The 27293-nt window shown below is 42.0% G+C and overlaps 1 protein-coding gene across 2 annotated transcripts in view; it reads right to left on the bottom strand.

The window, feature by feature from the left end:
* Positions 1–27293, bottom strand: part of TMTC1 (transmembrane O-mannosyltransferase targeting cadherins 1) — a 150535-nt gene that overhangs the window by 64614 nt on the left and 58628 nt on the right. For both annotated transcript variants that reach the window (XM_064514668.1, XM_026116946.2), the window contains exons 7-8: positions 26111–26214; positions 12887–13076 (exon numbers count right to left, since the gene is read on the bottom strand). In XM_064514668.1, the coding sequence (XP_064370738.1) occupies positions 12887–13076; positions 26111–26214 (294 nt within the window). The remainder of the gene's footprint in view (positions 1–12886; positions 13077–26110; positions 26215–27293) is intronic.

The raw sequence follows: 27293 nt of genomic DNA, 5'->3' as shown, positions 1-27293 counted from the left end.
GTCAAAGGGAGGTGAAAAGCAGATATGCCAGAAGACTAAGCATCCTAAGTGACTAAGATGGGGAGGGGACATATCACGCATCGCTAAAGGGGCTTTTCTGCCACAACTCCAAGGGATGCTACATTTAGATGGTTCAGACTGTGCCCACTCAGAGTGCATAACTCTAGCAAGGTGGCTTAAAAGTGAATCACGGTGGTATCGCTTCAGTTGTGCCTCAGCTTTCACACAAGCAAGAATGACGAGTAGCACTCAAGTATCTTCTCAAACACAGCAGTGGTACAGTACTTCTCACAACCACGAGCAATACCTTTTACTACAGACTCCACTTCAACATCAGTTTGCAATTACCAGGGTTAGCCTGTTCAGCAAATACTCTTTGAAGAAGAGATACCACCACAAAAGCATCAAATTGTGCCAGAGGCCATTTAGAAGGAGAGAGAAAAAAATAAATCGAACTGCATCTTAATAAAAAGCAAAAGCAAAGGATGAGTCTGAATGATGTAGATACACTTGCCACTGCGAGAAAAGAAAGTTGGAAAATGTTTTTACCAAAACAACCATGTTTTTGAGTGCAACTTTTCAAGCAGCACCAGTTGCTGTAGAGATAGGTATCCACACATTTGCATTGCAGAGAGCTTATACGTTGTGCTTTTGCCCACAAGAATGAAGACTCTTCCCCCCCAGTACAGGCACCAGACCATGCACAGTGTTTGGAAACCCAGGAATAAATAAAGACCTGATGTCACTTTAGAGAAGAGTCTTCCTACCCCCCACAGGACTGCAGGGTGGAAAAAAGGTGCAATGACTTCCCCTAGTTCAAAGAGGAAACAAGGCAGAGAGGGAAGCCAAACCTGTCTCCCCAGATTTCTTTATAAATACTTGCTTTATAAAGCCCCACAATTGCATACTTCTGTTATTTCCCTTTCAGTGTGTTGAATCAGTTACCAGTACCTTTTTGCAGTCACAACAGGAAACTAGAATAAATTATTCCCAGAGATGAAGCAGACATCCATCCATAAAAAGCTGATGAGCAGAGGTGCCCTGTAATGGTCACTTTGGCTCGTAATTACAATAGAAAATTGAATATAAAAAAAAATAGATTAAAAAATTAGTTCTCAACTATGAATGCAAATTATCAGTCCCAGCTAAATCCCAAACTCCCCTCCCACCTAGCTCTGGACATATACTCCATTTCTCTCCCATCTCTTGACACTGCATTCCCACCTTGTCTGGCCTAATTATGGTGCTTGTTTTGCTGTTGCTGTGCTACCCCGGGAGACTGGCAACCGAGACTGGAAGGCACAAGAAGGTATGCTGGGTCAAAGGCAGTGCTCTGCTAAAGGATAAAATGTTCTCCATCCCCAGGATACCCTCTTGCTTTTAAATGAGCCAGCTATCAATCATTTTTCCAGTCATTGTTTGTTAAATCAGCAACTGGGAAAGCAAACCCTGGTTACCATCTCCAGGAAGGACACAGTGTTATTCAAGGCCGCAGCACTTCAGTTAAGCAAAAGAAACTGAACACTGAAGAAAAACAAAACAAAACATGCACATCAAATGGGAAAAAAGGAAAATGTGGAGTTAGCTAGACTGAAGGGGAAAAACGCTATTGCCTGCCTCCTCTCCCTCCGTAAAGAGTCACAGCTCTAGACTAATGCCATTGAATGCTGCCAGTTCAGTCCCTCCGGCAGGGCTTGGAGGCAGGAGCCCAGCAGTCTTACGAGCCAGCCGGATGGAGAGGCAGAGCACGTACAGACAGCCACAAACCAGATACCATGGGAACACCATGGTGCTCTGTATTCCTGAAATAAGAAGTACCTGGCAGCTGGCAGTGCCCTTTTTAAAACATTCGGTTCAGACAGATGCATTTATTAAGAACCGGTCCTTGAAAGCCTTTAGGCTTAAGTGCACCAGACTTGGTGCTCTTTGGCTGTGTTTCAACCTTCCCCTCCCAAAAACGTGAGGTCAATATTCTCACACCCTTCTATCATGTTGTTCCAACCTCAGGTGACAAAATGGCACCCCAACAAAAATAACAAAGCAGTTATTACTTCTCTTCAGAGGAAACAATGATGCTTTGTCTCTGTTACTCTAAAACAAGTACACAAAATAAAAGAAATGAGCCCCAGCAGTTCTGTGAGCCAGAGGCCTAAAGGAGCCTGGTCCCCTGTGGGTTTGTGTCATTCCTCCTCCACTAACCTCAGCTCCTCACTTTCCTGACGCCTGACCTTCTGGTCCCCTCCTCCCTACTCCAGTCCCTGTTACATCCCCTAATGCTGCTGCCCCATGCATCTCCCTCCATGTGCCCTCACTAAATGGCCAGGCTTCCTCTGATCTTCTGTCATATGCAGTCTCACTGGTCAGAGAGCAGGTCAAGCAGACCCGTAACTGCTGAGCTTGCACTGCAGTCATCCCAGGGCTCCCCTCCTCTACCCTTTTTTAACACTTCCAAAATTTGTAAGTGCACTTTGTGTATTTGACACCTTGGCCCTGCTGCCGCATCCCTTCTAGGGAGGTCTGGTGGCAGACAGCACTTGGGCAGGAACGGAAGGTCATCTGGAAACTCATCTCCAGCAATTAATAACATGCTCTGAATGCAGCCTCTGGTGCAAGCAATCCCTAAATCACTGCCTGCCAGAACCTGGGATTTTATACTGGAGAAAAAGTCACCTTATTCACAGTCAGGTCTTATTCCCCCTTCCCTAAATAGTTCCTGCTGACCACTGCAGGCAATCAGAAACTGAGCAAAATTGGCCTTTGGTCTCACCTTATTCTGCATGTTCTGTATCGCAGCCTCAGGAAGGCTGGGTGTACAGCAGAGCTATCTATTCCTGACTTCTTAGCAAGTGCTAACATCTACTCACCTAGACAGTTCAGAGAAAATAGAGCAAAGGACAAAAACACAACCACATCGCACTGAAAGGATCTTTTGTAACCCTGGTGATAACCTTAGACCGCTAAAGCTAATGGAAAAAGTCTCAGAGTATGGTTTTCTCCTTTATCTTTTTCCCTATAAAAATTTACTTAGCAGATTCACCTTTTATTCTCCCTTCCCCAGGAGGAGCTGATACATCTATTGATGAGCAGACAAGCAACAGAGGATGGTGCAAGAACATCAGGGACTTGCACTGTAGGTCTTTAGAAACAGGGCAGCAGGATCTTCCACTGAAGACAAACTATAGGAGATGTCCTCCACCCTTTTGTTTAATAAAAAAAAAACTTATAGCTTGTTATATTTTTTACAATACTTCTGCAGGAAAAAAAAATAAATATTTGGACCATTTATTTGGTTGTTGGCTTATTGTTTAACTGCTCTGGTCATCTGAGGCCACTTAGAGACAGCTGAGCAAAGATGGCAGAACCAGCTTCTTCCAGATGCCCGGAGTAATAGTGAAAGTCTTTGAAGAATGATAGGTAATTTTATTTGTCTTTCTTTTTCCTTAAAATGAAAAAGCTAGGGCTAGAAATTATAAATCACTTCGTTCCTTTCACAGAGAGACATTTCCTTTCCTCTTAACAGTGCTTTCTTTAGGAAATATAAAACTTTCCTAACTGTCAAAGAGGTCTCTGACAAAAGGCACCTTTGAATTAATCTCAGGATGATTCCTTTTGTTAAAGGCAAACCAACTTAAATTAAATTAGCATTCATTATTTCATTCTGGTTGGGGGGGAGGGGGTAAATTCACATCTACCATTGATTACAATTAATCTTCATTATACTGTAACCAAAAAAAATCAATAAAGGTTTTTTTTAAATGTGCTACTTTTCATACACTTAGCAAAGAACTAAAGAATATTACTCCCTTCCTCAAAGGCAAGACAAAAAATTGTCACACTATCTCAAACAAAATAGCAAAGAATTCTGAGTCACTCTAAGGCCAAAAACCCCTCAACACTGCAATAAATCTCATAAATTGCTTGCTTAGCAATTTGGGGAAAAGGGAAGAAAGTCTTCAGCTTGCAGTTGAGAGAGATCTTCCAGCACTGCATATAAGATATATTCCTGAGCTACAAATAAATATTTGCTGACTACTGTTAGATGACAAGAGCTTCCTACAAGCCAGAGCCCACAAATTAAGACTGCAGGATGTATGCAGATTACCTTGATCTATCTGCCGTAATTTATGGACTTGCATAAGCATACTGTTAATTCCCTATCTTTCCCATTGAGAAAGCTCTGTCTGAGATGCCAGATCCATGAAGTCTTACCCTGTGATTGCAAGACTCATGTTTGTGTCCCATCCCCTGGTACAGCCAGCACCTCCAAGGGCTGAGGCTTCAGAAAGCTGAGCTGTGAGGACAACCTCCTCCCAGCAGGACACATCTGCAGCTCAGAGAAAACAGCAGCTGGGCCAGCAAGTCCAAGTAAACAGAGTTCCATTATAACTTGAAGTGTTTCCCAAGGGGTTTATACATGTTTGCCTGTTTGATGGGAAGGTGGCAATCAAATGGATTTAATTTCTTCCTCTAACAGTTTATTTTGAGCATGAGGCAAGTGTCACCTCTTCACCATTTGGAACCAACAGCGGCTCCACTGAGTAAACACTTCCTTCGAAGCATAAGTCACCCTCTGCCACTGAGCTATGGATGGTCCGTTACAGCCAGTGAGATTTTACGCTTGGAACATTTGACTGCAAGCACAGAGAAACCTGTATCCAGGAAAACTGGTTGTGCATGACTGTATAATAGCGATAAATGCTTGCAGGCCTGGGACACATGTTATCCATCAGGAGAGAAACAAAGATTCAAAGAGTCTAAATTACTATCTGTATACCACAGAGAGTAACAGAGAGAGGATTATAATTTTTCAGTTTATTCCTAGCACCCATTTGCGCAGTCCCTTAGTGCAGGCTGTGCACAGACTTAATTCATGTATTGCTATAGTATCAGTCACTCGTGGAGTCACTAGCAGCTAGGGAATGCAACTCCTCACTCGCCTGTGCTAAACCACTGACAGCAGCTCGTATGGCAAGAAGTTAGCACCTGCAAACCTCTACACTTGACCTTTCCACCAACATGATATTACAGATAAAAGGCATGGTGTAGAAATATGTCAAATTCACTCTGCATTCATACAGGCGGTACAAAGCAAACTTAAGCTAATTAGGAATCAATCCTGGAGATTCATTCCTTCATAGGAAGAATTCTCTGTCAGTGTAAAGGTAGGGGATGCTAGGGAACTGCAGTCGGTACTGTGTGATCCCTAGTCCCACTTCGCAGGTGGAGGCACAGGGAGGCCACAGCAGAGGTGCTGTGCCCTGCAGCATGGTCTCCTTTAGGTCACCAGCAGAAATCAGGACAGGCCACCTACGTCTTCATCTCCTGTAGCCAAACAGGAGGGTGCTGTGGAGCTGCAGCTGCCTCACTCTACCGCCTGTGCTGCCACAGTCAAGCAAACAGTGCCAAACATCAGGTGTCAACAGATGGTATGAAAATCTCAAACATTTGGTAAGGCGAAGGTAACTGCCCAGCTTCAAAGCTGGCTCAGACACTGGGCTTAATCAGCCTACTGCTAAAAAAACTGCTGCAAATTCTTTAGTCACTACAGTTCATGAGGAATTGTACTCTTTCATCTCATCCAAAAAAATCAGCATCTTCAGTAGTGCCAACTGCTTGAATACCAGGCTTAGCAAGTCACTGTCTTCCTAAAATAGCTCAGTTTTCCTTGGTGATCATCTACTGCTGATAAAATCACCCATAGTTACTACTGACTAGAATTAGGCAAATCTAATACTTCACAAATAGGCCAAGCCATGAAGATTTATAATGCTATTTTGAGCATCCCTACTGACTGCTTATTAACTACCTGACATGTCGGTCCCATATCTAACATTCAACAGCAACAAAAGCTGCTTTCCAGTTCATCAGTAGCAGCACATATTCAGGAGCTGTTGTACAAGCAAACACACACCAGTCAGATCCAGAACCTCTGAAGGTATCATTGGCTTCCTAATCAGGGATTATCTGAAGAGAAATCCTTGGCACAGATGACCCTAATGAGATCATTCACTTTCTGTTTTCAGAAGGAAGGGAGTCTTGGTCTCTACCGTTAGGTAAAACAGAGCCTATTTTTCAGAAATGCTGAAAGTGCCTAAAAATTCTCTTTACATCAGGGGGAACTACGGACGCTCAACAGCTCTGGAAATCAGGCTCTCAGTTATGGAATAAAAACAGATAGTAGGCCTTTTCAAATTCCATAACCCAATGCAAGGTACAAAAATGAATTCTCTCAATATTATATTTTTATTTGAATATCTTAATGTAGATTTTTGATATTAACTCTTTTCTTTTTTTCTGTGTACATCAGCTACCCATCCATTCAGCTGTGAATTTACAGTCTTTCTTATCCAAGTTTCTAAAACTCCCTGAAGATGTGAGCTCATTTTCCTAATCCTTAATCTCCACAGTCTCTAATTCCACTTCATGAGCTGATTTGAACAGGATGCAGGCGCACTTGCATCTTTAAAACAGAACTGGAACATTCCAAAAGGAAACAGGGAAGTCAACAAATTGCTCCAGGAATTAGAAAAATGCTTTTGACCTTGTGGCTGTTTTTCCCTTTTTGCTTTGGTTCTGTGACTGCTGGCTGCTTCACTGAATGTAAAAAGAAGGAAAAATTTAAACACATGCACACTGCCTGTGCTATATACAAGCATAATCTTCGGGAAGCAACTTTGCTCATGGTGGGGCTTGCCTGTAAAATGTAACACTGAACAAGAGGATCCTAATCAAAATCATGTAGCATTCTGGCACCCTAATGTACAACTCAGACCAACTGAGAACAACCAGCAGCATTATCTGCCTGAGCTGTGAGTTTCTTAGTTCTCACTCCTTTCCTTCTCACTCCTCCTACTGTGCCACTCCAAAGTCTTTAAGCCTAAGTGGGCCTTGAAATATTAACCCAAGTGAGAAGATAAAATCGGTAGCAAAACAAACAAAAAAGAAAAACATTGTTAAGAGCCCATTTGGTGAGGTGCTGAATTTCTTCACGGTAAGAAAAATCAGCAGACTCACGTCAGCTATGGCTGTATTTGCTTAGAGTACCACACTCAAAACCTTTTAGTTCAAATGGCCACCAAGAAAAAAAAAATCCTATACAAAACATACTTCTATAGTTCCCATGTTTGCTTTTTTAATTCAGGTTTGTAATCACATAGAGACAGACTACGGAAGGTTTCTTGTTTTGCTGGAGTTTTTTGGCTGACAGCGCAAGCACCCTAGAAAGGCTTTTGTGTTTTTTCCAGCACCACCGAGGACACGCAGCTGCTCAGCTTGCGGCACTGCACAAAGGAGAAACTCAGCTAGCAAGGCACGCAGAGTGCCTGCAAGGGTCTCCCCCTCTTCCTTCAGCTTTTACTAAACAGAGTCTTTCTGGCTTATTACTCTCTCCCTGAAGCAAACATTAACAGCAGCGGCACAGAAAAACCTCGCTGCTAAGGATTAAGAACATCAGTACTGACCTTCTCTATGTGGAAGGAATTCAAGTGGGCCCTCAGGAAAATGAAAGCAGGATTTATTTTAAATGGACCTTTTATGAAAATGACTGTGGTTTCCAGCTCATCAGATATACTCAGTCAATAAATAGCCTTATTCACCTTGCAGTGTCTTTGAAGCAGGAATTGTTCTGGAAGCGTTGTGGCATATGAATTTTGCTAGGCATACTTTTTAACTGTGCTGTTACTACTGTAGAATATTATAAAAGGCAATTGTTCCCCAGAAAGGTCTATAAGCAGTGATTTATTAATGAAATGCCAAAACCTGGGAAACCAGGCAGAGGTCTCAAGAGTGCAAAGTAAAGTAAATAGCATGACAGAATACCTACTATGAATGCTAGCAAAAAGAACAGAAACATGCACACAAAGGGAAGACACAAATATGTTCCCCTCCTGTGATGTTATTAAACATTAACAGCCAAGAAACATAGTCTGTAAGTGACTTAGGAATGTGCTTAGATGATGTCCACACATATAAACCACCGGACAAATGGCAATATGATGCCAAATATAGCAAGAATTAAAGTTGTAATAATTTGGTATAAAATGCCTCGTCTTAGCTAAGGGGCACTTTGCAGAGAAACGTAAGAAGTAGCAATACCTCAAAATCAGATCTGAAGTAAAAAAATAACCAACTGTAGTATATAGAAGAACACAATAATAGTATTTACCTCCGTTGCATATAACAATTATAACCTGAAAATCATCACAGCTTCCTATACAATATGTAGGTATGTCACATACAGCAGCAAAACACATTCTTAAAAAGAAAAAAATTAAGAAGATACCAGAGGTTTTGTTTTTTTAATCTGAAACATAAGCAACATTCTGTCCTCAGATAAGAACAAACCACTGCACATCGTTGTTTATTCCTGCTGGACAAACAGACTGTGCTGTGAACTGCTACAGGGTACTTTGGTAGCATTGGTCATGAGCATAAATGCAAGATGCAGGCTGAGTGAAATGAGGTGCATTAAATTCCTCCAGACTGGCCAGGTATGAGAGCCACAGTTTTGAACTAGTTTTCCAGATTCACCTTGCTCTGAAGGACTCCTTCACACGTATGTCTTAGTTTTTCCACTGTCACCCCTGTCCTGACCGCAGCAGGGCTATTCTCCCAGGAGTTTTGGCACCATATGGAAAGTGGAATCTGATCCATCATGTGCTCTGTACAACTCTACATAAATTTACAGCTACAACCACAGGACAAGTTGCATTTTAATCACACTGCTAATTAAGCAGTGTCCTAAAAATGCCATATAGGGTGGCATTTCAAACATCCAAAGGCTTTTTCTTTCAGGCTCATTGAATTATTATGACATGTCAAAGAAATAGCTGTCATCCTGACAATATGCCAAGAATTGTTTTCCTCCCACTAGTTCACCAGGTAGTCACTGTTTCTTCCAGAACGGAAATGCAGTGCAATAAGCCTTTGGGTATACTAGTAGCCTTTTGAAGCATCAGTGAGATTATTTGTTTGGCCCTGTAACTGGTTTGCTTGGTGGCTAGAATGCAAAAGTGGTTCATCCATTTCCTTGACACTTTTGTAATCTACCTAGTCCCAAAGCTGGAAAACAGATCAAATGCATTCTTTGTAGCTGAGGTTGTCTTTGAACACAAATACAATAATGAAATTCCTTCCCTTTTTTCCAATAATTATTGTTTCTCTGGGATGTAGGCATTTACAATAGAGTTCCCTGCCTTTTGTCACATGCCCAGTACTTGAAGCCAAGTCAGACCAGGTGAGGACGTTCAGCACTGAGAGCTGAGCAGGACCTGAGGACAATGGGAAGCCAAGGTTTCCAAGACCAACTCATGACTCCTGGTGCCTTGGCTAAAACTGCTTAACAGAGGCTGACTCTCAGAGTGTGCTGGGCCAAATGCGTGCTGAAAAGTCAAGTCTCCAAAGATTTCAAGGAGATGCTTAAAAACAGACTGCAACTTTGCCACATTAGTCACTAAAAAAATCTTGGACAGAGAGAACGGTGAGGTCCTTCACTCCCACAGCAGAGATTGCTGACAGTGCGACAAGGAGCCGGCCGCCTCCTTACTCCCAACAGCATCTGACTAATTGTCACGTGCAACAGGGCTGGCTGCAGCAAGAGAAAAGCAGGGCTGCACACCCGAAGAGTGTGCAGAGCAGCGCATCGTACCCGGGGAGTCGCTCACAGGGCGTGCGTCCTTTCCCTCCCCTTTGGCCAATAACCAAGAGGGATTAGCACCACACACACAAAAGGAAGGGACCTGCACTGGAACCCAAGAATGGAAGGTTAATGATGAGGTTAATAATAACTGAAGGTTAACAATGAAGGTTGCATATAAGGAATTAATAATGCAATTTATCAAGCTACTTCCTCATTATGCAAGAAGGAGAATGATGAAAATGCACAAAGAGGATGAGGAGTGGGTTTTATCCCTCTAACCAATAACAAACTGGACAGCTGCCTTTTCTATTTCTGTAGTTTTCAGCATAAATTTCTGTCAAATCTAGTACACAGACATATTCTAAGCAAAGCACTTGTGGGTAGAAACCTTGCACTGTCTCTTCTCCTTCTGAGGTATAATAATATTCACAAAATGAAATGGAACAAGAAACCTTCATGCCTTAGATGTCCTTTATCAGCACTACACATACAGGCCAACACGGTTATTACCCTAATCACAAGCATCAACAACAATTTAGGCCGGCTTAACATTCAATGGCAACAAAGGCAGAAATGCAATACATACATTCTCTAATTACATTCCATGTAATATATTCTGCAATTATCTTGTGAGCTTGTTTTGGGAATACACACAGACACCACCTATTGCCACCAAAAATTAATTTAGTGTTCACTGCACAAGTGCCTTTAATTTTGCCAAAACCATTCACAGTGTTTCCATGTTACATGCTGCAGAAAGGAAAATGCTAGTGCCAGCCAGAATAAATATATGATTTTGTGTCCTCTCTCAGCCACGTGCACCTACACTCAAATGAAAGACACACAAACTATTTGTCTTTTCACACTAAAACCATTCCTCAGAAAATTGCAAGCTATTACTTCTAGGTTAGACTTTGCTTTGAAAACGGAAAGAAAATAGCAGCTAAGATAATTCTATGTATTTGCTTCAAAAAGAAAGCAGAACATCTTACACTATATGAAATGTGAAAAACCACCTGATGCATCTCATGCTGCCTACAAACTGCAAAAGTCAGAAGCCATCTGTCAGGGACATAACAGAAGGATGGTCTTTCCTGGAGGGAGCGATGTCATATTAAAAGCCACTGCCACTGCATTTGGAAACAAGCTTTCTTAAGAGCCTAATGTAAAGAACTGTGCCTGCAGTTCCTGTGCTCTGAACTTCCCTCTTCTCACTCATTTCCAGGAAATGAGTCTCTTCCTACTGTTTGCTTCCCTCAGTAATTCATACTACTCAGTACGTCATAATCATCTTCATACCACTTAATGGCAGTATCACTATCAAGTCATTATGAGAACTGACAAAAATAAAATGGAAAACAGTTTCAGAAATTCAGGACTTCCTGGAAATCAAATTATTTCAATATCTCTAATTATGCCCAGGGCTGGGTGAAGCATGCCCAGGTTCACCCCCAGGTGCCATCGCCAGTTCCATGGTCACATTAGGTTTGCTGGGGGCTGGTGAGCTGAAGCCAATTAAAGCTCTTGGTCAAAACTCTTTGATAGTTCTGGTTTTACTTTGTTTAGATACCTAAGCTGATCACTTAGGATCCAGTCTGTAACATGCTTGGGGTTTTCAAGCATAAACACAAGGAAATCTAAAAGATGGATTTCAAAGCATCCCATAAGGACATGCCTAGAAAGTGCAATTCACTTTGCTTAATGCAACATTAATGGTGATTACAGTAGAGTAGTGAATTTATCCTCACAAAAAATTAGAAGTTGCAGTTTCAAGTCAAACAGTGCTATTCAGAAATCAAGATTGAATTGTTTTGTCTTTAAGAAAAAATGGGAAGGAATAAAAATGTGATAGAATCTAGATATTCAGTGCACAAAGTGTTTTGAAATATTATGTTCTGAATTTTGACAGAAGACATACAATTTAGTTACCCAGAGGAATTCTTTGGATTGTCAATTTTATGCAAAATAAAATAACACAAAAAGTCTTTTGGATAATCCTGAAAGATTTTTTTTCCAGCAAACCCACAACATTAATCTTCCACATAGGACCAATTCTGAAAACAGAGGAAGAAATAGAGAGCAACTGAAACTTCAATGAATAGGGATAAGATTTTTCAGGTGTTCAGTGCCGGACTAATGAGAATTTTATCATTAACTTCCCTGAGAATAGGATTAGGTCTAATACAAACACTTCTGGATATCTCTAGCAGTAAGTAATGAAAGCAGGTGGAATGAAAGATGATGCATAACCTGCAGGTAGAACTAGTGAAAACCTAATAGGCTGTTTTCTGTATTTTCCATATGGCATCTGCCAATGTATAATCTAAATTAATGACTCTGCAGTCTCAAACTGTTTTGTTCATTTTCCATCTCTCATCAGGAGCACAGAGAAGACTGTCAGGGTAGATTGAAGCCTGTACACAACCTGCACATTTTAGTGTAACGTAGGTATTAAAAAAGCTGTCACTCCCCTACTATGTTTTTTTGGCTGAGTAAGCTGTTTGTTTAAGGAGGAGAAATTTTCATACTATTTCAAAAATGATTACCAATGCCCTACCTAAAGACACTTCCAAAATACAATTGCAGAAGGAAAAGTTTTCAACCCAAGCAGATACCCTCTCTGCATAAATCCATATCTGATCTCTGACCCCCCACAAGTCTAGTATAACCTCACTTTCATTTCTGCAGTATAATTAATGGTGGATCTGAAATGCTGAATTGCGAAGCTGGATTTCAAGACTATATTATTTATGCTAAATAACGCTTTCTAAACCATTTCAAACTTCCAGCATTCCATTACTCCTCTGACGTCAAATCTTCTCATTAAGATGTATCCAACATTTAGGTTTTAGCAACATAGTAAAGGTATGGACATAATAATTCATTTCATTTTCAAACGGCTCTGATGATTCACAGTCCCGTTTGAAGCAAGCAACAAAGAGTCTATTGACTGTGAGGGAGACTGAGACTTTCAACTAACTTCAGTGGGATTTGGATCATTAACAGTAATTGAATGCAGGATTCTAGGCCAAGTCTTGCCCTCAAATTAGACCAATTAGAGGTCGAGACGTTCAGCTAGTGGGAAATTTTCGTCTGCTAAGTTTGCCTGCTTTAGTTACGTAGGTGTATTTTTCATCTCACTCCATTTTATTTGGGAGAAAACCCTATTTGTGCTCACTAACCACTTTCTCTGAAGATTAAGAAAGAAAAGATTTTGAACACACTCTACTGCACATTTTTCGGTGTTACCTTGAATGCAGCTATACAGTGTAGGCTGAGTAGCATCAGCACCAGCACCAGGAAGACTGTGGCTAAGTTCCTCACATCCCAGACAGACTCAATTAAAGGGATACTGCCGACTTGCCAGTCATAGCACAGAGTTATGGGTGCCAGCAGGAGCCATGCGTTGAAGGCCAGAAGGTAGGAATAAGTTAGAAACCTGCAAAAGAAAACAGGTAACGTAATACATGGAATGACTGCCAACTTCATGAAACATTTTCCTTATACTGAGAACAGAGCTGAGTTCAGACTGATGGAGGCTTTGTCAATTACCATTTATTATACAGGAGAAGAAAAAAAATGACTATGGGCAAACAGGCAATACCATATACCTCTCTGTCAATGAGACACATGGGGGGGGTCACTTCAACAGCTCTCATTAAAAAAAAATAACAGCAGATCAGTGATATTTTTGTGGTTTTGCTGCATCAGCATTTGGAAGACCTAAAAAAACTTCATCTCTCCATTGAATACTAGATTTAGAAATGACTTTCTACCAGCTGCAATTCTAAATTAATTTTAATTAATCAGGTACATACACACATCAATCTGTTACACATTACAATGCATAGCTCCAGCAATACAAAATATCCCTGTACCTGGATTTAACTTACCAGTTAGGATTACTCTTACATACACAATACTGAGCAATTAAACTTGGACCTCTCTGTCTTTTCTCTTTGCATCCTGGCACAGACAGAAAATAGAGAACAAAGCAGGCACAGGCTGATTCTTGGCTGATCCCATCATGGCTTATTAGGGCTGGGGACAGCTTGCATTAGATGTCGACAAAAGTGAGGGGGGAAGGAGGGAGCTGTCTAAATTGTTGTAATCTTCGTTAATTGGTATTCTCAATGGAGAGGAAATTAACAGGGAATGGAGATGGGGAACCATGCTGACCTCTGGGAAGTATGCACGGCTTTCATGAGTTTGAATAAAAACAGCATGTGGGCAACTGCATTAAAGAAAAAAGAAAAAAAAAGAAAAAACTGACCCCCTCCACCGCCATTTTGCTGCTTGGCAGAAAGAGCATCCCCCTCAAATCACATTTAGAAGTTCGAATGCATTCGTATGCAAGCAGCTGAGATTATTCCAGCAATCCTGAAGTCTACCAAGCAGAACTGCAGAAGCCTTAGAATAGACAATCCCTTCCTTGGTTTGCTAATGGAAAAAGACAAGTTATATACAGCACCAGAAAGGGCAAACACTCAAACAGAAATGAACTAGTATTCTACCCTGCACAGGATTTCTTCCATCTGAGCTTGCTTTGGCTGTTGTTATCACACCCGGTTGCCATGGTACCTTAGCAGGTTTATTAAAACGATAACAGAGGATCCCCAGGAGATGTAGAGGTATGTAGATAGAGGATGTTTCATTTGCCATTTACGTGCAGGCCTCTCTGTGATCAAAATGAAGCCCTTACTCAAGAGCATTCACAACGTTACAATATATTTGTGGCCAAAGGGCTAAGATACTGTAGCTAAATGTGACTTTATGCAGGCAGGATGGAATTTGGGTCTTTGGCTGAGACTGAGGGATGAAACAGGCCTGAAATTTTGTGAAATACTTCTAATAACCACAAAGAGTCAGGATATCGGGCTCCCTTCTCATCTGAAAAACAAACATATCCAGCAGCACAGTGACCTAACAACAGGGAGGGTTAAATAGCCCAAATGTTTCATTGAAAACAGTGGAAAAAATGCACATATCTATGTTTCCTCCCAAATCTTTCTAAGTTCACAGTTCCGATGGGAAGTAGAAAATTCCCACAATTCCAAGGTTTTCAACTGTTTGGTACATTTCCCTTCCACTCTTCCATTTTTCTTCTCCCCCAATCCCCACCCTGAAAGAAGTACTAAACAAGGAAAAACACGGAGAAAATCCCTTTCCTCTCTTAACAGAGGAATTGATTAAAAGACCAGTTCCTTTTAAGGAAGCCTCCCTCAAAAATGTAATCTAATTCTACTCAAAATCTTATCAGAATTTTGATTGTACACTATTTCTAATGAAAAAAATTGCCTTTTCTAGTCACCAAACCAACCTTCTCTGGTCTGCATTACTCAGAAACACATCAACACAAAAATCTGATGTAGCCTAATCATGCCAGGTATGGCCATGACTCTGCTAGGCTACAATACAGAACAGAATTATGTATCAGCCTTAACATCATGTCTGGAATAGGTTGCCAACATTTACTTACGGCTATTTACTTCACTTAAAAGCCAAACTGAGATTCCTTTGTAGCTATACTTTTAAAATAAAAAGCTGAATAATGTTGTGGCACATAACATTGTTACAAGTGCATATATTAGATAAGATTTTCAAAAGCATCGAGTTAGTTTTGCACTTCATGTCTTAGGAGGGCCCAGGTTTTTGGAGTAAATGTCCTTTCATGCACTTGTATTAAGATTTTCAATAACCATCTCAACATTCATTCCACATGGAAGTTGTACAACAAACCACAACACACCACACATCAGGAACTCTCTTCCACTTGCTTCGGCTATTCAGCTTCTATGCAGGAAGAAACAACAAGGCTTTTCGAATCCTTGCAAACTGCAGTATTTCTGTAAAGACAGACCAGTCACTTTTCTGCATCTTCACTGATAAAACAGGAGTTCATAAATCTTTATGCAGCACAGAATAAACAAATGCAATCTGCTGCCATAGCAAATTGAGTCAGTTTAACAAATTTTAAAAGGAATTCTGGGTAGGTAGGTTTGTGGGTCTTAAAGCATTTCACAGTGATGGAACGTTAGCTCACATTGCTAAAGATGGGAACACGGGCTCTGGGACATACACTCATCGGGAGAGGTTTGTAAACAAGTCTATCTTTGCCTGTGCTGTAGGGTTTTCATCTTCCTCAGGAGCAGTGTGCACAACTCACTGCCAGAGGCAGGCTCCAGAATAGATGGACAATTGTGCTGTTACATTATGGCAATAATTAGCTTCTTAAATGCGCTCTGCCAGCAGTAGTGAGCTATTTTAAAGCCTGTGACATCCATTACTGTCTACGCGCAGTTGACTGGTTCATACCTCCAGACATCCTACTACAGGACCCTTGGCCATGTCTCTCATCGTCAAGCCTGAAAGCACTCACTGAACTTGCATGCTCTAAAAGCAGACACTGAACAAGGATCCAGCAGGGATCTACCTGATTTTAGCAGCCTTTTTAAGCTGCAAGAAAGACATGAGTGACCTCTAATCCAAGTAAGAATTTGGATATGCTTTCAGCTTTGGAAACCTGTCCTTGAATGAGACTGATAGCTGTATAAAATAAAACACTAGAAAACTATCACTATAATAGGTATTACAGCTAAAGTAGAAAAATAATAGGTTGCTAATAATAGTTACTGACCCTTCTGTGCTGCTTTTTACTTAGGGATCTCAAAAGCACGTGGAATTCCTCCACATTCACCAGTATGGCTCTTGTAACACAAGGCTAACTAAAGAGAACGCTAAATACAGGAGAAAAATAATCTCTCCAAAGCAAGGAAATCACCTGCAAATTTTGAAAAGACATGAAGATTCATGGAATCATTCCAGGAGCTAATTACATTTCAGAGGCCTACCTGTAAACAGCAACAAAAGTGTTTTATTTTAATTAGTTGATTAAGTGAATTACATTTTAAATTAATGATCTTCTCTGTATTGCTGTTCATGTTGGCTGGAATTCCACAGGAGAAAAATCTCTGCTTAAAACACCTCTCTCTATCAGTTAATCCCAGACAAGACAATGTTACTGGTGATGTAACTGGAAGAATTTGCCTCTTAATTGGCAATCAGTTTTCCCCCAGGCTGGTTAACAGCATGTGCATTACAGCAGATTCATTTTTTATTTGCAAATTTAACATGGAAATCCAATTTTCAGCAGGTGTCAAATGTTTCTTTTCCAGTCTCAGAATCTCTGGCATGTTCAGAAAACACAACTACTCCTTTAGGTAGCAGGTGTTGTCATGGCAATTCAGTTTGTTTAGTTTTAAATTTTTTAGTTGAAATGTACTGTTGCATGCTTTATTTGAGATAAATACAGGATGACTCATATCCGGAGACTGTTGGAGAAAACAATGTTACAATTCTGCCATCAGAACTGATTGCTTCTAGTGCAAAAATGAAAGTTAAAGGGTGCTACTTAAAGCCATAAACACTATGACATAAAAATACTTGAGGGATTGTCTGTTACCCTTTGCTGTAATAGAGACTAATGAGCTTGGAAAAGCCCTCATCTCAGCACAGCCAAACCCAGACAATCAGAACACATGAGGATTGTGAGGCAAGCTAAAAAATTATGAGATTTATAGAAATTTATGAGGAGTTTCATTTGCTTTCTGATTTTGGAGCATTTTAAGCCTTTTTCCCCAGCTCCCAGGGACCTGCACTATAGATTTCCTTCCAAAACTGCTACATGAGCAACCACAACTCAGACCATGCCCTCAGCCAGTGACATTATTCTTCCTCAGTGCATGCAATGGTGCAACCTACCACCTACTCAATTCCCCAAGAGCCAGGGCAGCACTCCACGCTCCTGACAAATAACAGGGTTCCCACCTTATGCCCGAAGGCCCCAGTGCATAGAGACCTACAAATGGAAAATCTCCCTACACCAGGGATTTCAGCAAGATAGTTAAAGGAAAACTATTCTCCTGTGAGGGGTGGGGGGAAGAACATATCTGGAAGACAGGTGATAAAAATGCGACTAAACTGGTATTTGGGAAAAGAAGTGGTTGTATGAAGAAGGGATGATCTGAAACACAAGCAGAAAGAATGTTGCTGCCTTTTCAAAAGTCATGGACCTTATTAATGCTCTTCTTTGAAGAAGTCCTGGGCATTCACTAGGTGCTTAAGGAGGTTTCAGTTCATTGTAATGGTAAGAAGAATTCCTTTATTAGGAAAAAGAGTTTCCTCACTTGCATTAACAACTGAACTGATTATAGCTCAAGGCTCTCCTCATCTTCTACAAAGTCCTAAAACCAAGTGTGTTTGATGAGCCACTTCACAATAAAGTCCTCCTAGAACACATGCTGCTGCAATTATAACCAGGTGGTACTATTTAAGGGTATTGTCTTTCAATTGTATGTATTTGTGCTTCTCCTGGGGAACTGCAAGTCCAGTCATACCTTCCACATGAGTTTATTTTTCTGATCTGTATATTGTCAGCCTAAACATTTTCCTTTCACAGCCTGAAGAGAAAATCATACTGTGTTTATCCAGTGCATTCTGTGAAGATGGAGTAAGACCACACATAAAAAGGAAAAGACAGACTAATTCCAATTTAACATTCAAATGGAAGTATCAGTTAGATGGAAAACACTCATAACTGATAAAAGTGTCTGTGTATTCTCTTTCATCAAAACTTTTACATCCAAGGGAAAAGAGCTGCCAGTCAGCAGAGGATAGGAGTACCAAGGATAAAAAGACACTGATAAACAGACAGCTGCAACTTGCTGAACAGCAAGATAACCTCATTGGAAGGTGGGTTTGCATGCAACAGAGGCACATGGGGAAAGGCAGATTGTATTGTCCTTTATAGCCTGGAAAGTTCTGATCTGGTGGATAGCTGTTTCTTAGTGGTTTCAACGCTGTGGCTAACAAGCTGAAAAATAGCAAATTCTTGAAGAGTAATACTTTCAAAGAGCCTGCGCCTTTCCAATGAAACCTGAGCCTGCTGTCAAAGTTACAGTCCTGGAAAACCCTTGACTGATCTGTTTCTCTCTGTAAAGCCCTGAGGTGTTGTGGGTGAGAGCGCGGCTTGTGATCAAACATGATCCTCAGCTCACCGCTGACAACAATGTGCTCCAGAAGTCACTAAAACTAAGCTTCCAGCTCCAACCACCCATGGGTGACTGCTGCAGAAAAGGCTCACCAAGGCAGCAGGGGATGGAGGGTCCTTTGGACAGCAGCTGAGATACTGGTCGTCACTGATCCTCAGGAAATTATAGAGCTCATAAACCCACTGTGACAATGTTTCTGGAAACAGTCCACTGTGCCCCCAGAGAGTTACCTACCCAGCACTAGCAGGAGGGAAAGGAATGTCCTGAACATGCTCCTTTGCCTCAGAGATTTTCTGTGGTCTAGCCCTCCAATATGAAAGCATTTTAAAAATGAAATGTTTTGCCTTTGGGAGTAAGTGGCCTATGCTTCAGCTGGGCATCCTCCACTCCACACACTGGCTTTTGGCATGGAAGGCTTGTTGCCTAACCAGCACTTGTAATGAGCTCCACAGCTCATTAAAAATGCCTAACAAGCTGATCTCCAGAGCAGTACTGCCCACCTGGATTTGTTCATTAAGCCAAGAAACTCACTCTAAGGGAGACACTCAAATCTTTCACATGGCCCTGGGAAAGCAGCTTCCTCTGGGAGTAGAAAGCTACCATAAGGTGGCCTTTGCTTTGTAATATCATCTTTCAGACTGGCTTTTTTTTTTCCACCCATCTTGGAATAAAAAAAGTTTTTAAATTAAACATATGGATGGCCTGCCCACTGGGTGGGCATGACAGCAATTCTTACCAACACTGTTTTTCTCCTTTTGTCCAGAGGTGAGCCCTGCACTCCAGGTGACTAGAGATTACATGTCAGGGCTGAAGTTAAGCACCTTTGGGCACATGGTAAAAAGCACTGACAAAACAGGTAGAGCTTTTCCACTAAGGAAGCATATGCTAATTAAGGGCTAATTAAGGGTTGATATATTGCAGGAGTCCATTTGAATGCCAGTTCCTAGCCTAAGGTCTAGCACAAATCCCATACCAGAAGAGCATGCACTTGACTTCTATGACCTTGCAGAAATGGCTGGCACAAGGACCTACTTATTCAGCACAGATCCGCCATTGCCTCTTGGTAGTTCATTCCCTTTGAACTTACAACCAGGATGATTAAATATATTGCTCAAAAAATCTGTGGGAAAACGTGTATATGCCAGTTTTTAATGTATGAGCATTTCTTCATCTTTCTTCTGCACTGAATTCTCATTTACCTGATGTAAACACCAAATATACGTAGAAAGCCAGCTTACAGAGAGAACAGTTCGACCATAGGAGAGTGTTATCTGAAGGCAGTCTTACTGGAAATACATTAATTATTTAAATAGTGACAATACAAATAAGATTGCCTCATGCCCAGAAAAATGGTCCTAGGGATGTCACAAGGCAAATGCCAGCAGGTATTACTACAATTTGATTCCAAAGATATATATTAAAAAATATATATTTTCTTAATTTGAAATTGACAGGATTTAATCTTTTTCATACACCTTGAGACATGCTGTGCACTGGACATTTTTTTTCTTGTCTTACCATGGTGTCAGTAATACAATCTGTTTATTCAGAGGCCTCCTACTTTCCTCCCCCCTCAAAAATGGCAGAATAAAGAAACGTGCAAAACGTCTGAAGTATGACAGCCCACTGCTCAACACTCTGCTAACACTCTAGCTGCACTTCAGTACACTGTTTACATAAAGCTGGGTAGCTCTCAAAACCTTCCTAATTACATTCTTCTTCAATTTTCATCTAATTCAAGCAAGAATGTTACAGCAGAGGTTTGGTATTGGTTCCTGTACTGCAGTAGCTTATCCATAGCAGATTTTGAGCTGGCAGATTACAGTGACTGGAAGCCTGCATTCTTTAATGTAGGTCCTGGGAAAAGATACTTCCTTTCTGTAGTGTACAACAGATTGCGTGGACAGGCTCTAATGGCAGTGTTTAAGAATAGCAGGATTTCCAACACTTTCATTTCTGCCTCAGCTGAGAAGTAGAGTGATGGACAGATTTCTTCTTTCCAGCTTCCGCTTGGTGGGCAACATACTCAAGGACACATAGAATGTGGCTTTCATTTATCTTACTACAAGTTTTAAGGTATTTGGCAAAATTAGAAAAGCCAGTACCTCACAGGGACTGCAACATTCATATTCTGACCTCCAATGTTCTTATTTGCATCCCTGTTCATTTTTATAGTAATTTAATGAAGATTTTGAACAGGTTATGAATTCTTTAAAGACTGAAAAATTTTCAGATTTCAGAACATTTCTGCTTCTAATGGTTAAATAAATCAATTTTCTCCCCATGTTACAGTGGAAATTTGTGCTTTCCAAGATTAGAGAGGATTGGATTCATGTCACACAGAACACATGTTCATGTTCTAAGGCCAAACTGGGCCATACCAAAGGTCTGCCTAGACCAGGATCCTCTCTCCAGCAGTGAGGAAAAATGAATGTTGAGCAAAGCATATTAGAACAGGGTAAGAACATACAAAGCTTTTTTCCAGTTTCTAGCTAGCAGGATATCCCTCAGTTGGGTGTGGTTTCTGCATGTTTAGTAGCCTGACTTTCTTTCTTTAACTTGGTGAATCTCTCTTTGAGCCTGTATAAGCTCTCAGCACATCTACGGCATCCTGCAGGAAGGAGTTCCAAAGCTCAATTACCTGTTGCATACAGAACCAGCTCCTTTGGCTTGTTTTGAACCTGTCTCCTCTTAGATTCATCTGAATCACCTTAATTTCTATGTTGGGGAAAAAAAAGTCCAAGTGAATCAATACTGCCCTCCTCCACGCATCATGGATGTGCAGACCTCTCCCTCACACCCTCAGTCATCTAATTTACACTACAAGCATCATAAGGGCTGACAAAATCTGACCTCATTAGCAAATACTTTTGCAAAGCCAACCATAAGTTAGACCTACCCTTAATCTTAGCTGTACTCCAATAATCCTTGCCAGCCTCAAAACAAACCACATCTGTATATCTCACCAGTCCACATAGAAACCTTGCAGGAGTTAGCAATACTTCTTTGTTTTCATTCCATGTCAGCCAAGATCCCAACCTCCAGTCTCAGCTTTATGCATTTCACAGTGACAACCCCACATTTCCAAACTACTGCTTTTTTTTAATCCCATTTGTTGTCACTAGCCTTCCTCCTAGCCCCACAGACTTGGCAAAGTATTGTAATAACTTCTCAAGCCTGTTGAAAACCATAACATCTAGCCTGGCAAGGTACGCACAATAACCACATTTCCAGCTCAGTGCAAATAAAAAGACTTTTACTTGCAAACAGCAACTCCCATTTGTGCCTTGTGCAATCTTCAGAGAGTTAGAAAAACAACTCCATTGCTGCCGAAGCACTAACCCTGGCTTTAGTGATAGTTCAGGCAATAGCAACCATCCCGAGATTCCCCTGGCCGATACTGACCTTTCTTTTGGTTTCACAGCATTTCTCCCTCCTGGAAATGAAGTGATACTTTCAGTCTCCAAGCACAAGTAGATTTGAAGCCATTTGCCTCACAGACACCAGACTCATCCAGAATTGAAGGAAGTGCAGGACTTGGCACTAAGCTTAGCTCTCCCCGCCCCCCCTCCTAAATCCTAAAACAAACTGCAAATAACATCCTAGCTTTACATTCAGTGCTGTGATCTAATTGCTGCCTCAAAACTCACTAAGAGCCTCTCACACCAAACTTTCACATCCTACTGCTTCAAGCACCCATGACTGAAGAACATGCGCGGCTCAGCAGCTTTTCCTAGGTTGGTACATAACCAAAAACTCCCCCAATTGCCAGGATAACCACCAGCTGGGTAACTGACCACACACAGTAGCACAAGCCTAGATATCCAAGGTCTCCTCAAGCCTTGATGTCCTAGAACCTCACCTAAGGCTGCCACCAACTCTGAGGCCAGCAAGCTGTATCAGATCCAAATCCACCCTCAAGCAATGTACTCAGCTGACCGCGTCTTATTTTCACCCTGTGGAAACACCAGGTTTGAAAATGAATCTTCTTTCTTCAGCCTCTCTCTTCCTTACACCTAAACCGAATGCCAGCCCTGAACTTCAGCCTGCCTATCCAGCTGGCCAGACACAGACCTTCCTGAAAACTAGGCCAACACCATTCAACCTTGCTGACTGCAGCTGACATCTGTTACAGTCACACTGACTGGTGTAACGTTAGTTCTGCAGCAATAATTTGGGGTCTGACCATGCTAAGATAAAGTCTCAGGTAAGAGTTACAGTTTGAGCAAGAACATGAGGAGGAAAAAGTCTTGCTGCCGAGGTAAGGACTATGGCCAGTGGATGGATCATAGGCTGTTAGCACAGAGACAGTCACTAGATCACTGCCCACCTTGCAGGATTCAGCACTCACTTGGGCTGCTCTAACCCTTCTGTTGCAGGCCCCAACTCTCCACACATTTTGCAAAAGTTTGCCACCCACAGCTGTCCAGAAACTTACACTAAGGTATCATCCATAGAGTTGGAGGAGTCCTCCCCTGGCTCTGTGAGACTGGTGAGACAGAGTAATAGAGAACAGCTCTCTGATCCCTGTTTTCTCATTTGTAGTTGGATCCCACAGGCCTAGTGTGAAGACTAATGACACCAGCGCAGATGCACCTATAGTTAGCTCTGAGGCAGTGAGTGGGTCATTATCTATTCTGAAGCCAAGAATTAGTGTTTGGGTTCAGGTAAGACGGTATTGCTTAGCAAGCTTAACTTGCCGTCAGGTGGATACTGCAGGCTACGGATAACACATAGTATCAGGACAGTTGAGTTTTGGCCTCTTTCAGGTTTTTTGGATGCAGCTCAGGGTAGTGGTAGGGTTAAGGTTTGAGTTCAGGAAAACAAGAATTGGAGCAGACTCTGCAGGTCCCACAGACCTAAGATGAAGGCTCATGCCAGCAGACTAGGGTTAAAGCTAAGGTGAACAGGAGCTCAAGGCCCCCAGTTTCTTTCTATACTCTAAAGGCCCAGAGGGTGAGGGCAGGGGCCTATTGCAGAAGGTCAGTGACTAGACCCACAGCAGGGATAGTGGCAGGTACTGAACTGTGGCAACAGCTGTCAGGGCCCTCGAGACACTAATAGGCCTTAATGGCCTTGACCAGCCAGGAGAACTTGGGAACTCCGTCCACTGTCCATTGCTCCAGGAGCCCCATTTAAGTTCAGCCCTCATTGCTGGCTGGACTTTGGCCCCACATCATAGTCTTGTCACCAGCCCTGTCTTTAGTCCCATCTCTTCACGTGATGCTCTGAATGGACCCTGGGCCTGGTTCATCACCTTGCTGTGCCAGGGGCAGTCAATGGACTCCATCACCACACCCTGCTCTGCCTCTGTGCTCAGCTCCATGGGGCTGCGCCCCTTGATGAGGGCCTGACCTGCGCAGGGATCACCCTTAGTCCCCAGCTCGCCTGCCCTTGCTGCTCCCTGACACAACTGCAGCCCCTTTTCCCCTAACTCACAGCCATCTCTATCCCTAATTCTTCCAAGAGCTGTTGAGCCAAGCAAAGCCGTTCTTGCTTCTGGCAACAGACCTCACCCTATGGTTTTGGTATTCAGCACAGAGGAGTCTTTGCAGGATTCAGACACAAAACTAATCTTCAGCTCCTGTTGCCAGAAGCCATACCCAAGCAACAGCCATGATAGGTTGGTGCTAGTTTAGGAGAAAAGGAACTGACAAGCTAAATTTAACTGTGTATATTAGAAAGCCATAAAATGGCTAGAATCAGGGCTTTCTGAAGGGTGTTTTTTTTGGTTTTTTTTTTTTTTTTTTTGGATGGAAGATAGAGGCTTCTGGATCAATTGGCTAAAGCAAGGGTTAGGATCAAGCTCTGCAGGAGTGGAAGAGCTAGGCTTACTGCAGGATTTTAGAATGCCTTGAGAGCTATAATAGTGGTTATCACTGGCAAGGGGAAATGACTGTTTGGAGCAGGTAGGTGTTGCCAGACTACAGGTGATGCCAGGATTACTGCTGGCACTAGGGAGAAGCTCAGCCAGCAGTGCTCTCACCTGTCTTTCATAGGGCTTATAAAATCCACAGTGCAGATGGTAGAAGTAGTCACTGCTCAATACCCCAAGAATAACTTAGCTTTTGGGTTTAAGAATCTTCCCCTGTCATTACAAAGTGTAATGAGTCAAACACACCAAGACATTTGCAGAGGCAGAAGTAGTAACTGGAATCAGCCCAGGATCATTTATAACTTGATTACCCCCATCTTAGCATAAATATATCAAAAATGGACAACAGTAAATCCTTCACACTGTGCCACAAGGAGCCCGGTATTAGTTTCTCCACAAGAAATGCTGTGCACAGATCAGAGCTTTTCCAATCAGACATGTTTCCCGAAAGCAGTTTGAGCCTTGATGGTAATAGGAGCTGTTGTCACATTATCATAAGGATCTCCCAAAAAAGATCCAGTCTGGTTTTGCAACAGATACTGAATAAGAATTTCTTGATCTTAAATTGTGTCTCAGCTGCAATTGCACTGCTGGAATTAGGAACCAGCAAGGCCAGAAAGTGGCACAGAGGAGGACTGTTCCCCTTTTCATTGAGACATCAGGAAATACCTCCAGAAACTTCCGAAATGTCTTTCCCCAGTTTAGTAGCAAACCAGAACAATCAGTTACTCACCTGCCCTCTCTCAAAAGCAAATCAGCTTCCTACCACTCTCTTGGAGCACTCTTCCCTCCAGGTCTAACTGGAGTAGTGTCGCTTGTTAAACCAAAACTACCACTGCCTTGTTGGTCTGGCCCAGCAGAGCTTGGGGAACATGACATCAATCTGACCAACCTGGCCATACACTGGGTACCAAAGAAAAGTCATTTTGCAGGACTTAAGCATCTCTTTCTCTCTTAAAAAAATTACTTATAAAATAACAAAATGAAAATCTGCTAATACAAATTTCAAGTTTGTTATCTTTAATTAATCCCTGGCAGCCCATTCTACTCTCAGACAGAACTGTGTAGTACTACATCAGTAGGCCCTCCTTGGATCTTGCCTTCCACTTTCAGAGTACTAACTAGCCATTAATATTCCCCTAAGAGGCATGGTCACCCCCTTCTTATACAAGCTTCGTCTGAAGCGAAGACTGAACGCTTGTGTCTCATATCAGGAGGAATCAGATTTAAGGTTTGTGATTAGGCCTGAGTCACTGAGCTTTCTAGTCCTGTGCTCAGACAATTAAATTATATGCTTTGGGCTTTGCATAAAAATAAAAACAGTTTTCAGTAAGCAAGCGTATGTAGCATAATTCTACAGGAACTGGAGCATGCTTTAGAGTTCAAATAATGCTGATTGTATTAACTTAATTGCTTCTTACTGCTCTGTCTAGAATAGAAAACAACAAAACAAGTTCTCATTCGCCATCTGTAAAACATTTTAGTTTAGTAAAAAATAGTGTTGAGACTACACTTCCGAAAAGTTTTTTTTGATTAGTGGTATTGTACCTTGTCAGTAAATATGGTGAGAATGAAGCTGGATTGTCCTGTTCTGAAAACATTGGCATGGATCCTCCCATTATCCACAGGCGGAAATACAAAATGAGAATCACCTTCAAAAAAGAACATCTAGTTTAGTAATATGCTACTGAAGAACTAAGGCCTCCAGCAATTTTTTTTTTTTTTGATAGTTCTCTTATTTTGACTAAACCACTAGCTGACTTGCTTCTGAGCATACAGTAAAACTTCAATTTTGCAACCCTAAGCATCCCTCAGGTGACAAAATTCAACCCTGGGGTCCTTGTTCATCTTCCTGACTCTGAGGCTGCTAGGAAGGGCAAGTGGCAGTGCCCAGGGCTCACATGGGCAGAAGGCTGAGTGGGCTGTCCAGGGAAGAAGAGCCTACCCCTGACTTTCCAGGCCTACACAGTCCCCGGCACTGCTGCCTCCGTTTCTACCCCATGAGCCACCCCCAAACACACTCACTATGATGCCGAATCCAGGAGGGCTTTAGAACAAAACCCTCCGTGGCAGATGACTGCACTAGTCTTCTCAACATCATCTAGAAGACTATGAGTATCCAAGTGATGAAAATCCCAGCTCTCAACACAGCATGCTACACTTGTCCCCACACCGTTCGTGTGCATGTTACTGACAGGAACTGGCCTATCAAGGCTACCCACAGCACAAGCAGGATTTCGAAGGACAAATCTGTCACCCTGTTGTGGCTCCGATTACGGAGTTTTGCCATCAACCTCTACCTAAATACAGAAGGAAAGACAGGGCTGATGTCTTAAAAGCCACCATTATTCACTCATGTTAGCATAGGTCTAAAGACACGCTCCACTTATCTTTCTCATACTGCGTGTGACTAGACTAGACTCTGGAAGGACTTCTGCTGACTGGCACTTAACCACCTTCCTGGGAACCACTAGTCATTGCATGATGAGCAAGAGGATCCAGCCTACAGAGGAGCACAGGGAGCTGCACACCCAGCAGGCTCCTGCTGCTGTCCATTTTTAACTCCTGCAATTTATGAAGCCCTGCTTGGAGTGCCCCAAGCACCAGGTACTTAAAGGCAGAGCTTTTCTTGTGACTCTTAGTGAGCCTGCTTTGAAACTAGCAGCACGCCACTGAAAAGTCAGTATTTGCCAGTCAACTCAGTGCTACAGATTCCCCCCATATTTAGGGC

Source organism: Dromaius novaehollandiae, chromosome 1 (assembly GCF_036370855.1).
Source record: "Dromaius novaehollandiae isolate bDroNov1 chromosome 1, bDroNov1.hap1, whole genome shotgun sequence".
Classification (NCBI taxonomy): domain Eukaryota; kingdom Metazoa; phylum Chordata; class Aves; order Casuariiformes; family Dromaiidae; genus Dromaius; species Dromaius novaehollandiae.
Note: the sequence above shows the minus strand (reverse complement) of the source record. Positions and strands in the feature narration are given on the sequence as shown.